Raw genomic sequence first — 15,425 nt, 5'->3', positions numbered from 1 at the left:
ACTGTACCAGAGATTTTCATCTGCCATTTATTTTCCCATAGACATTTGGTAAAATGCGGAGAAAAATAGTTTTACTTGTTCAAACCAAGCCGTTCAGATATATTTAGAAACGGGAGAGATCGCATAACATTTCACTTGGACCAAAACATAAAAAAAATGCAGGTTTAAAGATTTTTTTTTTTTTTTTTTGGTCTGAGTGAAATGTTCTATGGTCTCTCCCGATTCTAAATATAGCTGAACCGTTTGGTTTGAACAAGTACAAAAGATCAAAAAATAAATGAGAAAAAGCAAAGAAAAATTAAATAAAGAATAAAAATCTGACAATGGTCAAAGGTAATTCACAACAAGATAAGTTTAGTATCCATTGAGCCAGTGACAGAAATGTATTGGAAAGACAAAATTTAATTTATTAGAGTAAACCCCCATAGATACTATAACAGCATTTTAAAGTTTTTTTGCAACCACAGCTGCACAATTAAAAAAAACATTTACAAAAGAGATTTTATGGCAACCACCTTACTGTAGAGACACATCATTTAACACTATAGCCCCGCCCCCAATCCTAGTACAGTTTACTTAATAGGCATACAGATTACAACTGACATTCACACCTACACAGATTGCATACTTGCTATTTCAAAAATCCAAACCTTGAATTTAAATAAGTAGTATTTCATCAATAAATAAGTATTTCATCAATAAGTGAGTGTACTGTATTCTTCCATAAAGATATTCATTAGTGACGTCAGTATATATGTGTCCATAAGAAAGAAGAGGGAGAGCTGCGGAATATAAAAAATCTTGATGAAGGACAACATAAACACTTCATAAAAGACAAACACGGAAATTTAAGGATCCTTCGCCCCAGAAAGGAAGGTCAAAATGTATAAATATAATTCTAAAGTGCATCTCTCAAAGACTTGTCCAATGAAAAGTCATCTGCAGTCCTATTAAAAAAAAAAGGCAGACAAAACTAAAAATAGATATAAGTTTGAACGTGCAACTGACATTTTTCAAAAAACTACCTATATACATGCACACATTTTTTTTGTTTTGTTTTGTTTTGTTTTGTCTATGGGAAAGGAACAAGGTGATGGGGGGGGAGAAAGGATAAAAGTTTTCTTCACATTGTCCAGAAGTGATGATTAGGTCTGTGCCGTTTCCACTTACCCTTGTTTGTTCACACTTGGCTTTTCTTGATATTTTATTCATTAATGTTTAAGCAAACTTGGGTGATAAAAAGCACACAGCGGTGATTAAGTTCTTTCTCTCTGCTAGAGAAGACTTAGCAGACTCTGTATTCGTCCCGTTGGTTCGTTCCATTCGTTTAAAAACCTGCAGTTCTTCAGTTCGTCCCCTCAAATCGAGAGTTCGTCCCCCACAATCGACGAGAGTGGAGCGCGTCTCTATTGGGTCTAGATCTTGGGCAGCTTGGGAGCACTGATGAGCGGGTTGGTCTCCTGCAGGAAGCGCCGTCCGGCACTTTTGTAGTCGTACGTGCAGTCGTGGGTCTCAGCGTAGCGATGCGTCGCGCAGAAGTTGTTGCCGCACCTGAAAGATTTGCATAATAAGACATTTGGGAACGCTTGCAGGAGACAATCAGATGCAGGTCATACTTAGAGAAACAGGAACATCAAGTCTATGAGGACTGACATTACAAAATTGTGTCCATCTTGTTAAATGTCGGGCTCCTTGAACTTTCCCAGTGAGCAAATTAAAATGTTCAGGCTGGTTCACGTCAAATTCAATTTGGACCTGTGCGTCTCCTCTGTCAGTCAATTAGAAGTCCAGTTTGAGCAATCTGGGAACCCAATCAGGACGTACGCTCTACAACAGAAACCCTAAAATATCAACCGTCTGTCCCAGAGTCTTTATTAGTCAGACTGAGAGTCCGGGTGTCCAGATTGGAGTTTCACAGCCAAGCAAACAGACTGAAAGCCTCCATCCATGTGCTTCCATTTTCTTTCTTTGGAAAACAATGCACCAGTTAGTGAAAGAACTATCAACTATTCCAGATCTAGACTAAATATTTGTAACCGCTTTACCGTGCAGGAAATTGCATAAGAATTAGTTTCAGCAGAGTCATTTTCCATCAAACTAAACTGTGCTCAATTGCCAGTCATGTCAACGCAGTGGGGAGGCTCTGCGTTTCAGTCAAACGGCCCTGCTGGCAGCGTCAGGTTACTGCGTTAGGAGACTCGAGTGATAGTTGCACGCCCATTACATCATCTTCAATGTGGGGCGCTTCAGGCGAAGGCCAGAGAGGGCGATGTGCTCCAGATCAAAAGCCTTTAGAGGAACAGTGCACAGGGGAATGTGTTGAAGGGAGCGATGGCAGAGTAGACAAAACGATGAACTAGGAAAAGACAACCTCCTACTAAAGAGAAGGTTCAGGGACACCACGCCTGACAAGACGGGGGAGGGATTTAGAGTAAGACTCGTACCTGCAGTCGTAGCTGGTGGCCAGGCCGGTCTTCTTGCCACAAAGGAAGCAGTGTTTGGAGCTCTTCTTCTTGCTGCCCGTGGGAGCTTTGACTGGAGGTAGGTGGTATGTTGGAGTGCCTGAGAGCAAAGGAACATACTGGATTGATTTGACAGAAGTCAATGTGGAATAACAGAGAGAGCACGCAGTGACGTTTGAAGGATAATAGTGTTGTTGTTTTTTTTGCTCCTCTTTTCATTTTTCCTGGTGGGGTCTGCAACGTCCACAGACTAGAGCTAGATCATCCATCACAGTTAACTTGAAGGCCTTCATTTGGTTTCGTCAAGGTTTCTGTTTTGTCCTTATTCCTTTGTGTGTCAATCACGTCCCACCCACAGGAAGAAATGAGAAAGTCTCCACCAGGAAATAGCCTAATCCCTCAAAACATGTTGCCACATAAACTGCCACACAGATTTAGTCTTTGTTAGCTGGGGTCAGTTAATTTCAAGAAATGTTTTGACATCATAAAAGTGTATTTTAAAAAATGAATACTTTTGCCAGATGAAGGTCTTGTTGTGACCGAAACGTTGCCAATAAAAAGTCTGAAGTGAAGTCAGTGTGCGGGATTTTCTTCTCTCAAAAAATGAATAAAAACATGTATCTAATGTAAAAAAATAAAATCATCATTGCAAAATGATTGGATGTAGACCGTAAATGGGCTATAAGTCTAAATAACACTCCTTTAAAACACATGTCAAATAGGTCAAATGGCCGTTTCTCAATCATGAAAGGTTCAATTTGAAAAAAAAAAAAGAGGGTTTCAGAAAAAGCCTTTTTTTGTGCACCTGTGCTTGTAATTCTAGCAACGCGTCATAAAATACACCGTTCATTTTCTAAGTCGGTGAACACCGGCTTCCGTCAGCGTCTCCATGGTAACGGTGTCCGTGGAGGCAGGGCTGGCGAGCGACCGGGGCAGCGGGGGGGAAATTGGCCAAGTACAATTGGGGAGAAAATAGGTTTGTAAATTCAGTCAAAACAAAGTGACGACGCAGCTTCAGGACGCTCGGCGTAGCGAGCAGCGGGGCGTGGGGATTGGATAATGAGTTGTGCGGTCCTCTTCAATCTGTTGTGATGCAGACATACAGACGCGTACACAACACGACCAAAGCTTAATCGAAAGACAAAAACGACCTCGCATACAAAAACAGATTCCAGGAATTTAATCAAGAATCAAATACAAGCTCAACCTGGGAAATGTGTTGGAACAAGTCATGCCAGTGTTAGCAGCTCTGCCAGCACACTGATGAGGAACCATCCTGTGGTGGAGGAAGTGGGCTATCTTAACTGCTGAATGGTGTCAGCATATCATAGAGACTATCTTAACCGCTGAATGGTGTCAGCATATCATATAGAGACATCAGAAACTGAGTGCGTTAGGCCTGGTGACTTCTGTCATTTGTGCTTGCTTCTGCAGCTGTCAAATACTGAATATTTAAACCCCTGGTGGTCCTTTGTTGTAGTGCTCATACAACATGCATTGGATTCCACAGAACACTGTCTACGCTGTGCACGTCTTCACCCTTCAACCGCTGAAGGTTGAAGCTGCTTTGCTAATGTGTGCGCGCTCTGGCGCTGCTAACCCGAGGTCACGGATCTTCTCTCTCTGTCTGAACATTGAACCGACAGCAGCCCACGCATCACACCAGAGTTCACAAAGGGCAGCACTCTGAACACTACAGACTCCTCCGCACGACGGCTATTTCAGCCAGCTCAAGGTAACAATTTCTTTGTTTGCTGGTACTTTATGAATATAGTAGACATGCGTCAGTGTGTGAGTCAGTCACTTACCTATTCTCCTCACTGACGTCGCAGCTCCCCCAGCTGATGCAAGACTGTTGGTGGCCTGAGAAGAAGGCAACAGGAACATGAGGACAAATCCAATACACTACTGCAGTAGGGGTGTCAAAAATAATCGATTATAAGATGCATCGCGATGCGGACGTGCACGATTCTGCATCGATTCACAAATGTCAAAAATCGATTAAAATATATTGAAAGTACATGCATTTGTTTATTTTAATTATGGATCATAATACAATGCAACTCCAAATGCACTTTTATTTTAAAAGTAGCCACACAGTGAGAAAAAATAAATCATGTATTGGGGAAAAAAAGTGATGCATCGATTTAAGATGCATCGATAATCGTTTTATAATCGAATCGTAATCGAATCGTGAGGCCAGTGAAGATTCACAGCCCTATACTGCAGAGGCAAAAAGTCATCTTGTCCTGGAAATTACAAGCTTGGAGCACCTCTTCAGCAAAATTGAAAGAAAATGACACTATAATTAAAACAAGCTGGAGTGATCTACTGATGAGAGTGGTTGAGGAACAAACGTGAATATATCAGGATAAAAACACCAGCAGTTTAGATAGTCTTTGGTGTCCTTTCTAAATGTGGGCTCACCATGTAAGAGGCTGCAGCTCGGTGCAAGGAGGGGGACATTTGTCTTAGGAGGTCCTCCTGGAGGAGCATGTTCGTTGGGATGGAGGGCGGCTTGGAGGCCAGGAGGCCCTGTCCTGGAGCGCTGGCAGCGCCGGGCAGTGCCAATGTTCTGCTCCCTGCAGCCCTTGTGGTGGAGAGGGAAGCCAGCAGCTCAGAGTTGTTGAGGGACCCCAGTGGCTCCTTGCAGGCTTGGTTGGCCATCTTGGTGATGCCCCTTGCCTCGTTCTTGGAGATGATCTCCGGCCGCTTGCCGGGCGATTCCACCTTGATCCCGCGGAGGCGTGGCGGGGGGTGAGGGGCGGTGCTGCCTGGGGGGTGAGGGGCGGTGCTGCCTGGGGGGTGAGGGGCGGTGCTGCCTGGCTGCACCTGTGCTGAAGGTTGTGCTTGAGGGCGGGGCTCTAAGGAGGAGGGACCAGTCAAATCGAAGGGCTGAGGCAACTGTCTGAGAGCAGTGGATGATGGTGAGGGGGGCAACGGAGACTGAGAGGGGGGACTGATATGCAACGAGCTGCCGAGCAGTGTTCTATCAGCTCTGCTGGGGAGTCTATCAGTCGTCTCTAGCGTCCAGGTGCTGAGCAGGGAGGGGGAGCAGGGCAGCTGGTGCTGAGCCCCAACCTCCAGGGCCTGCAGGCCCCCTGCTGGCTGCGTGGACACATCCAGACTGAGGGGGTCTGACAGCAGATCCCCAAACGGCGCTGCTACAGCAGGCTGTGTCGGCTCCACCAGCCCAGCAGCAGCAGCCTCCTCGAACAAACCCAGACCCACCACGACCTCCCCGACAGACTCGGCTGCCTCAAAGCTGCCCTCAGGCTGCCCCCTGGTGGACAGTGGAGGGAGCTGCGGGTACACGCAGTCCCGCATCAACCTGCTGCTGCCAATGTCCAAGCGGGACACTTTGGGCGGGGGCCGGATCTTTGCGAACAGAGGGCACGCCGCCTCCCATGGCTCCTCCTCCTGAAGCATGTAACAGGAAGAGGAGGAGGAGAAAGAGGGCGGGGCTCGTCTGCTGACGGACAGGTGAGCAGAGGAGGTGGCGGCGGCGGCGGCAGCAGCAGAGGGAGGGGAGGGGTCTCTGAGTGGAGGTAGCTGTGTGTTGGAGGGGCGTGGCTGGTTGATCTGGGGGAGCACGCGGAAGAAGCGGTGATGCTGTCGCGTGGAGCCACTGCACGGATGGGGGCTCACAGGGGGCCGCGGTTTCAACTTAGCACTCTTCTTGGGCTGGAGGACAGAGACACAGATAGAGAGGTTACATTTCACCACATGGCTATCATCAAAAAATAGACATTTACACTGTGTCTGCAAGAAGTGGTCATAAAAAAATCACAAAAAATCACAAAAATAAAGATGCTTGATGTTCCAAGTTTATTGTGGTAAATGTTTAACCAATTTAAAAAACGTATTTCATTCTATTGTTGACGAAAATATTAAAAACTCTGCAGATGATCAGTAAAATCATGAACAGAGTGCAATGCCTGCCCTGTCAGATAGTGTTATTTTCTGCACTAAACTCATATAATGCCATTTTAGTCAGCGAGTTATTGACTGAACTGAATCAACAGAACATCGGACCAAATTGAAAGCACACTTTCATCAGAAGACTTAAGACGGAAAGCCATAGTGACAATCCAATAGGGTTTAATGAGTTCCGCTGATCCCCTGGAGCTTCCTACCTTCTTGTTGAGGTTCATGTCCTCCATCTTGGCTTTGAGCAGCTTCATTTTAGTCATGGTGATGGAGTTCTCCAGACTGTGTTGTGCCGCTGCAAAAGTCTCCCCGTCCTCCTCCTCCTCGGTGTACACGTTATACACCGAGCCGCCACTGGGAAACACGGGGAGCACAAACACGCCTGATATGACTGATCTCACATCACTGATATGACTGATCTCACATCACTACCTCAGAAACCGCCATGAAACAGCTGCTTCTTCCCCTGGGCAATTACTGTATATAGTATATACACACACTCAGCTGCACACTGGCTGTATAGTAGTTACTATATATTCATACTTTACTCATCTTCCGTTTATACCGTTTCAACATCTGTGTGCAGCTTCTTAACCCCTTTGCACTGTTCAAAACACTCGAAACCTCAATATGATCTAGATCTATACATTTCTGCTTTTTCTCCTGTCACTGCAATCATTCAAGCTGTAACAGAGACCATGTGGTCTAGAAAAGACTATTTGCTAAATGTCCATTTAGAATTATTTTGCGTTTGTGTTATGTTTAATGTGACCTAAATGAGCAACCCTCCGAGTCGCATTCCTTGGTGTGCATGTATGTGTGCACACACACACACACACACACACACACACACACACACACACACACACACACACACACACACACACACACACACACACACACACACACACACACACACACACACACCATATTCTCAGTTGTTGGAGAGCAAAACAACAGTGATACAGTATTATGACTAGGGCTGGGTATTGGCAAGGATCTCACGATACGATACGCATCACGATACTTGGGTCACGATACGATTGTATCACGATATATTGCGATGCGATACATATTGCGATATATTGCAATATTCTACAGAATTAACTCAGAATTAAATAATGGAGCTAAAGATACAACACACTGTGTACCACCCAGGTAGTGTAATAATATGTACATCACTTTATACTGATAAGTTGGTGGACAAATTTAGTCAAAACTACCGAGTGTTGAGTGTTACTGAACGCATCGATATGGGAAATATCGATACAGTATCGATTAGGGGTGGGAATCACCAGATGCAGAGGCCTGGCATGGCATGGCAATTTTTTTTTTTTTTTTTTTTTTAATATCGCGATACTTGGCGTCAAAGTATCGGGAAATAAAATATCGCGATATATTGCCGTTTCGATGCTCACCTGAGAGATTCAGACAGAGGGGTCAGAGTGCCGTCTCCTCTGTCCACCACCCGGAAGAAGTTGAGCTGGTCGCCCTCACGGTAGACCAGGAACGTGACCTGCTTGTTGGCCAGGGTTCTCTCCCAGCCCTCCTCCCTAGAGCTCTCCATCAGGTCAGCAACATCTTTCATCGGGTCCTCCACGGTCACTGACAAGAGGAAGAACGGCTTGATTTTTCATTCCCTTATTTAGCAGGGCGTGTTGACGAAGCACGGCGTTTTCTCGGTCAAAACTGGAAATGAGGGACTGGTCTACTAGATCTTTAGGTTTCCCCGCCCTTACCTCTCCTGGTGTTGATGGGGCCTCCCCTCATAGCCAAGACCAGCTTCAGAGTGCAGCCCTCTGCAACGCTACAAACACACATTGTTCATCGTACAACAATATCACAGAACATTAACCCTAACACTAAAATAAAACTAACACTAACACGAAAATAAAACTAACCCTAACACTAGGGATGTCAAAATGAATCGTTTAATCGATGCAGACGTGTGAATCGAAGACAGTTGAATCGCAGAATCGTTTGTTTAAATTTCTGATTTCTGACATTCCGATTTTAAAAGCACTTTCTAAGTAAAAAAGGGACTTGATATTTATCTGACTGCTCGTATTAATTGATGAAAAAGTAGCCATGTGCAGTAATAATATAGAAAATTGAGGATGTGATACTTGGAGCTGCGATACTTTGAGCTGTATCGAGATGCATCGTGATGCATTGTGGAATCGAAGACGGATGAATCGTAATTGAATCGTGAGGCCAGTGAAGATTCACAGCCCTACCTAACACTAAAATAAAACTAACCTCCTAACCCTAAAACTAACCCTAAAGCCCCTTCCCAAGCACTTTCCTGTGCCGTGTGTGCAGATCAAAAATGTTAAACTTCAATTCAATTCAAAATACTTGATTAGTCCCTCGAGGGGCAATTTGAGGCATCCAGCAAATAGCTCATACACATTTAGACACAGACATGACAATGTTGGAGCCCGTCTACAGCAGAGGAATACGAGAGGTGGAGTGAGCCCGTCTACAGCAGAGGCATACGAGAGGCCGAGTGCGAGCGCCTGCATTATAAATGTGAATGTCTAGTCAGTTCTGTGGCTGTCCACCGGCCTCTGGGAGCAAAGCAAACGTGCCTCTGTTTATTTGACATGCAGGCCGTCTAAAAGGCCTTCCTGATGCTATTAGGTCAAAGCAGTCAGAAAGGCCATGTGTGCTAGACAACAGATTTACAGCTCATGTGTGCTAGACAACAGATTTACAGCCAGGGTGACGTGCTGCACTTGTGAGGCAGAGGGGAGAGAGAAGACCTGAACTCAAATAAACCTGGGAAGCTTTGGGACGATTTCCCACTGCGGACGAACGTATGCTCACGACCAGGGAATTACACTGGAACATCCGTTTTGGTGTCAACAGCCATTTCATTGCTTCCTCCACCGCTCCTCAGACTTCAAAAGCATGTTGCTGTGCGATAGGCGAGCTTAGCACGAGCTCACCGGGGGGGCGCTCATGTGGAAAATTAAGTGACGACAAGCGTTCATAACAATAAAACATCTGCAGCCAGCAGAGCACCAGAGGGCTACGTCTGCATCTAATAAACTGACAAGCCGTGAAGGAGCCAGCTCTCTAACACACGGCCAATATGAGAGGCTTGTCTCGTACGGCTCCACATCTCTGGCTCAGTTCCAACACGGTGGATTCAGTCTAGATTGAACCCACCACAGTGGGGATTGCTTTTTAGGTGCACATGCAAATCAGTCCAAATGTAGTCAGACGGCATGTCCGCCAACTGCTGCTCATTTGCTTTAAGGAGCCTTGTTGCTGGTGTTTCTTGAACAAACCAAAGGAGAAGAAGAAGCCACAGAGGGTCAGGAGGACTGAGGAGTAAGTCTTACCCATAGTCATGTAGGCAATATTCATCATCTAGCTCCAGATTGTTCCAGATAAGGTGTTGCTGGGCAACAGGGATACCTTGAGAGAGCGAGAGAGAGAGAGAGAGAGAGAGAGAGAGAGAGAGAGAGACAGAGACAGAGACAGAGAGAGAGAGAGAGAGAGAGAGAGAGAGAGAGAGACAGAGAGAGAGAGAGAGAGAGAGAGAGACAGAGAGAGAGAGAGAGAGAGACAGAGAGAGAGAGAGATAGAGAGAGGACATAAGAGAAAACAAGCAAGGCTGAGAGAGGGAGCTGTTCATATTTCATGCTGGACTCAGTTTACCAATCAGGCAGACACAGGCGAGATGGGAATACTAGCCAGCAGAACACAAAGGGGGACTCACGTCTGCCCCTAAAGACAGAGCTATATTAGTGCTAAAAATTAGCGGCGCATGATATATTTCGATCTGATAAATTATCAGCCGAAATGGGCCATTTTACGTTATTTATTATTCCCATAATTAAATCATAGCCGACAAAGAGCCAATAATATAAAGCCAACACGCCCCCACCAAAAAAAGGGAGTAGGGATCGGGCCCAGCAGCGTAACGAGTCAGCCCCCGGGCCCCGATGCAAGATGGTCAAACCGGGCCCTGATAGGAGGGTGCTGCGAGCCCGACACCCTGCACCCCACCTCGGCGTGCAGCGGGGTCGAGCCCCGGGCCGGCCGTCTGGAGCTCCTGTGGCGTCGAAAACCGGGTTTCTGAAACCGGGCCAGGCACTACTTCACAATCCCCCCCGGAACTGTGGAACACCAGAGAGGCTGACAAGCGCACTCACCCAGTGCGCAGCAATATACAGCAGGGGCCCGGCCGACGCTCGGCCTCACACGAGCCGGGCGACCGGGCCCCAAGCACGCCGGGCCCCGATGCAGTCGCGTTCTCTGCATAGATGGTAGTTACGCTGCTGGATCGGCCGTTATTTTGTTCGTTCATTAGTCACATTGTAATGTTGACTTTGTGTCGCTAGGGGGCGGCATTGACAATGAATGGGGACTAAATGGCATAGAACTTATTCGATTGACGTCACTCACGTACCCACCCCCGCCCACCCCCGCCATGTTGTTGACATAGCGCTGCAGCTCTTTAGTGACAACCTATGTGAGAGCAGCGTTTATAGGAAGCTAGCCGCCGTTAGCGTTACCTGTATCGTTCCAATTGTGTTCGGATGGTGACCTGCGTTAGGCATGGCTGTAGTAATGACAGCAATAAAGTCCCCGTGGTTTGTTTCTATCTCTACCGTCCACAGACGTGAAGGGAGCGAGACGGAGGATACGTCAGCAGCACAGGAGAGGTGTGGATAGTTAGAGGAGAGACAGGTGAAACTTTCTGACAGCTCCTCACAGCAAAGTCTGTTCACCTCGTTTTTTCTTTTGTTTATTATTACAGGCATTAACGGCAGCATACAAACAACAACTCTGGGGTTTTTATTGCCGTCATCACTATCGCTATTTTGTAATGGAACAGAAACGACAATAAGGCCGTTACTATAGTTGTCAGCTGCAGGACGGTATGTCAACAATATGGCGCTGTCCGGGGTTAGCGAATAAGGTCTATTGGTATGCTGATACAACAGATGAACACCAGTGATAATACTGTGTACTCTGGCCTTTCTCTGGGTGGGTTGGGGGGGGGGGGGGGGGGGGGGGGGGGCTCAGGGATTTTGATGTCACTTTCTGTTTACATGTTTGTCACATATGCACATTGGAAAAACTCTAAAATATATATATATATATATATATATATATATATATAAGCATTGTGGATGTGTTGTGCGCTCTGTACCTTCCAGCCTCTGGATCTTTGCCTTGACAGAGACGACAACCTCAAAGGGCGACACACGCAGCTCAAAGCACGTCCCGGTCAGGGTCTCGATAAACAGCTCCATGGTCTCATAGAATGGCAGCTTGTACTGGAAAGCTCCCATGCTGTCATCATTAAAGAACGGTGGCTCCTTCCTGTCGGCCATCTTGGCAGGTGAAGAGGGGAAGGGCTTCAGGTAGAAGGTGAAGTGGGGGGACTGGCCCACGATGAGGGAGAGAGGGATAGGTGCTGCTCACTGCCCTCACCACGGTCACACATTGTGCAGAATGACCACAGCTGTGGGTAGGAGAAAGAAACACACCGAACGAGCATTGTCACTTTTTGACCAGTTAAAACCACTCCAAGTCCTGCAATCCAACAGAAAAACCTTATAGAAAGGCCTTATAGAGAGGCAAAGTGAACATCACTTCCTGCTTCAGCACTGTACCAGAGATTTTCTTCCACAATTTATTTTCCCATAGACATTTCGTAAAATGCTTATACAAATAGTTTGACTTGGTCAAACCAAATGGTTCAGCTATATTTAGAATTGGGAGAGACCATAGAACATTTCACTCGGACCAAAACTTTAAAAAACATCGGAAAAATATTTTCTTTAAACCCATTTTTTTTTTTTTACATGTTGTTCCGAGTGAAATGTTATGCGATCTCTCCTGTTTCTAAATGTATCTGTACCATTTGGTTTGAACAAGTAAAACTATTTTTATAAGCATTTTAGGAAATGTCTATGGGAAAATAAATGGCAGATGAAAATCTCTGGTACAGTGCTGAAGCAGGAAGTGACGTTCACTTTGGCTCTCTGTTGCTTATTCGAGTATCAGGGAGCACAGCTGCTTGTATCTTGCAGGGTAAGGAGGAAGTCTGTATTTCCATGACAACACAAACAAGGCTCTGAAGCTGCACCAGAGGGAACAGGATTCACAGTTCCAGAACGTGTGAACATGCACGCACACACACACTGTCACGGACAAAGTGATATTCTCTAATGGGTGAGCCACTGAAACACGTTTAATAAGCTGCAAATTGAGACGCAATTATTTGAGAACAAAGGGCCATATCAGTGTAATCTAACATGTGCAACCCCTTCATGAAATATTCAGTGCGGCATAACGTCGGTCCCGGCCAAAATTCAAGCCGATCTGTGTTACATCAACGGTGTGTGGTATCCTGTGCCTCAACCACGGCCTTGATAGCTCACCTCTAGTGGGACTGACTATACCAAACAGTCTCTTATAATGGCTAATCTGTATAAAGGTCATTGCTTTATTTAAAATCAATGCAGCTCAAGTTAACATTTGACATGCTTACCATATACAACCCCACCTACACACTTTGGTCTGTATTTGAGTCTATTCCCTCCTGTCACCCAAAACAGAAGAGTTTGAGCAGCAAGTCCCCACATTCCTTTGCCTGGCTGGTATCCAGCCTATGAATTTGAGTTTTCAGCACTCTTTCAATGTGCATGTTGATTCAGAATTATATGATTCATCTCCATGCAAATTCAAAGGGTGCTGAAAACGGCAAATCAAAGGGTGCTGGATAGCAGGCTGCAAATTCCTATGTTGTCACACAAATGTCCTATAGTTCCATGGAGAATGAAATGAACAAAGTGCAAAAAAATTGCCTGTGGAAATATCCAGCAGGGTTTTCCGAGGACATATTCTGGCTTGGGACTGATAACATGAATGAATATAAGGAGGGGAAAGTCTATAATATGAGACAAATCAATTGTGTGTTTTAGCTAGCTCACTCTCCAACGCGAATAGAATAATATGTAAATGTAGCTACATATATGGGTGATGTGTTGGGTTGGGATCTAATTACAAAAAGCCAAATGAAGAGGGAATGTATACAACAACATTAGAGATGAACTGGCATGTTGTTGGAGAAGATGCTAACCAACCTACAAGGCCTTCTTAACTCTAGCCATTCAGGGTTGTCCCAACAGGACATTCTCTCAAGACAACGGGTAGGTTGTCAAGTTAGCCAGGCGACGTTCATTTCAGATTGCCTCCAAGTTGATATCAAACTGACCACGGACCAAAACAACAACAGGAGCCAGGTCAGGTCCGCATGAAGAGAAGAGTGTTGACGCTGCCTGCTTACAACGAGTAGCACTCGTCTCCCTATTAGGATTTCAGCGGCTAACGTTAGCAGAGAAAGGTCACACTAGCAATAATCAGACCAACCGATTTGACGCATCTAAAACTAGTCAACAATGTTCAAATCTAACAAGGCGCTCGTACCATTATCTTCGCAGAAGATGATGATGGCACGGAGTTAGGGCCCAGTGGAGCTCATTTAGCCGACGCTACTAGCTAGCTTACGTTGCCATGTTAGCCCAACAACTCAAACAATGGCTACCTTTCTGGATGGTTGACTGGCAAGCTGCTCGCTCCAGTCCTGCTGCCCGTCCTCAATTCCGCTCTAGCCGTCAAGGGTGTGTGCAAAACCTCGCCGCATTTCATCGCGTTGAACCCCGACAGTTAGCAAGTAAACATGGACGAAACTAGCTTGTAGGCCGGGGGCGTCGTGGTCTTCTTGTTGGCGACATCATCACACCTGTCAAGAGAAGAGGCTGAACAAAACCTTTGTGACATTGTTTTGATTGACAGGCAAACGCACCATTCAACGCCACGAATGGTGAGGCGGAAGTTCCAGGTGACCAATGAGAACACGGAGGCGGGACAACCGAGGGTCTCCGGTGTCGAGGGAAAAGGTCTACCAGAGCCGTATAATAGAAGAGTTCTGACATCTCCATTCACTCCAATGGACCAGTTTTTTTCCAGGAAGTAGAAAGTGGAACTCTTCAGTAAAAAAAGCAGCACTGTCGAGTTGCATCAAAATAGACAGTGTTGTACTTTGAAAGGGTTTTTCATCCCTTGAAATGAATCAAATTGTACATTATCAGCTTTATTTTAACATGCAAAAGTAGCGCGAGACCCATTCCTGGCTGTTCATTGGCTAATGATTCTTGCATTTTGGTCCTCCGCTGACGCCACTCTCTCTCTAGAGGACACTAAGGTCTACTATTGCAAGCAAGTCATCTCCTTGATTGGGACGGTCTCCTTGGCCGACTGGTTAGCGTGTTCGACCTTGATGTGGATGTGAGGAACAGGAAATTCTGTCAGACCCGGGTTCGATTCCCCCAACTCTATATAAATAAAAGGCCAACTCAGGGGAGGTAGTGTCTACTACACTACTTCAACCCGGGTTAATTATAAGTAGTACACGCTAGCCCTTGGCCATTGGGATTGTCCCTTTTAAAAACAAGACCATAAAAAAGCACAAATGTTTCCATTAACATAGGTTGCATGTACAGTATAGCCTACTGTAGTGGACATCACGACTTAATAGGGACTATGGAAAATCAGCACAAATGGCTCTCATCATCATCTACATTCCAAACAATCGAAGCATACGTGTCACTCTTTGGGTTGTCTCGTCGGGTGAGGCTTCATCCTGAGCGCTCCAGCTCTTCAAACTTCTTTCTCCACATGTCCACGACTGTGCAGATTAGCCTCGTGTAAATTAAATGGTGAACTGCTTCTATGATGTCCACACACAAACAACTGGAATATTGAACAAATACTTAAATTAAACATCAACTTACCTTTCCTGTTTCAATAAAATGGTTTCAAATGTGTCATTTTAGAGAGTTGTCACCCACATAGATAGAATAGTGAAATGCTTTGTGAGGATGCAGAATAAGAGCATGGTCTGGGAGATGCACTGAAAACTAGAATACAATTAATGGCAGGTTCTCAGACAAGTACAGAGAGCTGTGTAGTGGAGGGTAAAACACTCAAATGAAATAGAATTTG

At 45.6% G+C, this 15,425-nt stretch overlaps 2 protein-coding genes across 2 annotated transcripts in view; one reads left to right on the top strand and one right to left on the bottom strand.

Annotated features, from left to right (window-relative positions):
- Positions 1-4,437, top strand: part of LOC310796326 (transmembrane protein 150A) — a 243,518-nt gene extending 239,081 nt beyond the window's left edge. The window contains exon 8 of the transcript XR_014553670.1: positions 4,377-4,437. The gene's annotated coding sequence lies outside the window, so the exon portion shown is untranslated. The remainder of the gene's footprint in view (positions 1-4,376) is intronic.
- Positions 404-14,145, bottom strand: zfand4 (zinc finger, AN1-type domain 4). Its single transcript, XM_083658493.1, has 10 exons — positions 13,966-14,145; positions 11,563-11,877; positions 9,743-9,818; positions 8,132-8,199; positions 7,811-7,997; positions 6,599-6,746; positions 4,890-6,146; positions 4,271-4,325; positions 2,445-2,562; positions 404-1,551 (listed from the first exon to the last, which is right to left on the bottom strand). The coding sequence occupies exons 2-10, from the start codon at positions 11,744-11,746 to the stop codon at positions 1,416-1,418; spliced, it is 2,229 nt and encodes a 742-aa protein (XP_083514619.1). The 5' UTR covers positions 11,747-11,877; positions 13,966-14,145; the 3' UTR covers positions 404-1,415.
- Positions 14,146-15,425: the final 1,280 nt, after the last annotated feature.

Source organism: Poromitra crassiceps (assembly GCF_964638095.1).
Source record: "Poromitra crassiceps genome assembly, chromosome: 22".
NCBI classification, from domain to species: Eukaryota; Metazoa; Chordata; class Actinopteri; order Beryciformes; family Melamphaidae; genus Poromitra; species Poromitra crassiceps.
Note: the sequence above shows the minus strand (reverse complement) of the source record. Positions and strands in the feature narration are given on the sequence as shown.

Excerpts from the sequence above, each read along its gene's own strand:
- zfand4 (XM_083658493.1), bottom strand. The coding sequence starts at position 11,746 with ATGGCCGACAGGAAGGAGCCACCGTTCTTTAATGATGACAGCATGGGA. Across the intron at positions 9,819-11,562 it reads AAAGATCCAGAGGCTGGAAG|GTATCCCTGTTGCCCAGCAA; the intron begins GTACAGAGCGCA and ends CGCTCTCTCAAG. Across the intron at positions 6,747-7,810 it reads CCTCTGTCTGAATCTCTCAG|TGGCGGCTCGGTGTATAACG; the intron begins GTGAGCATCGAA and ends CGTGTTTCCCAG.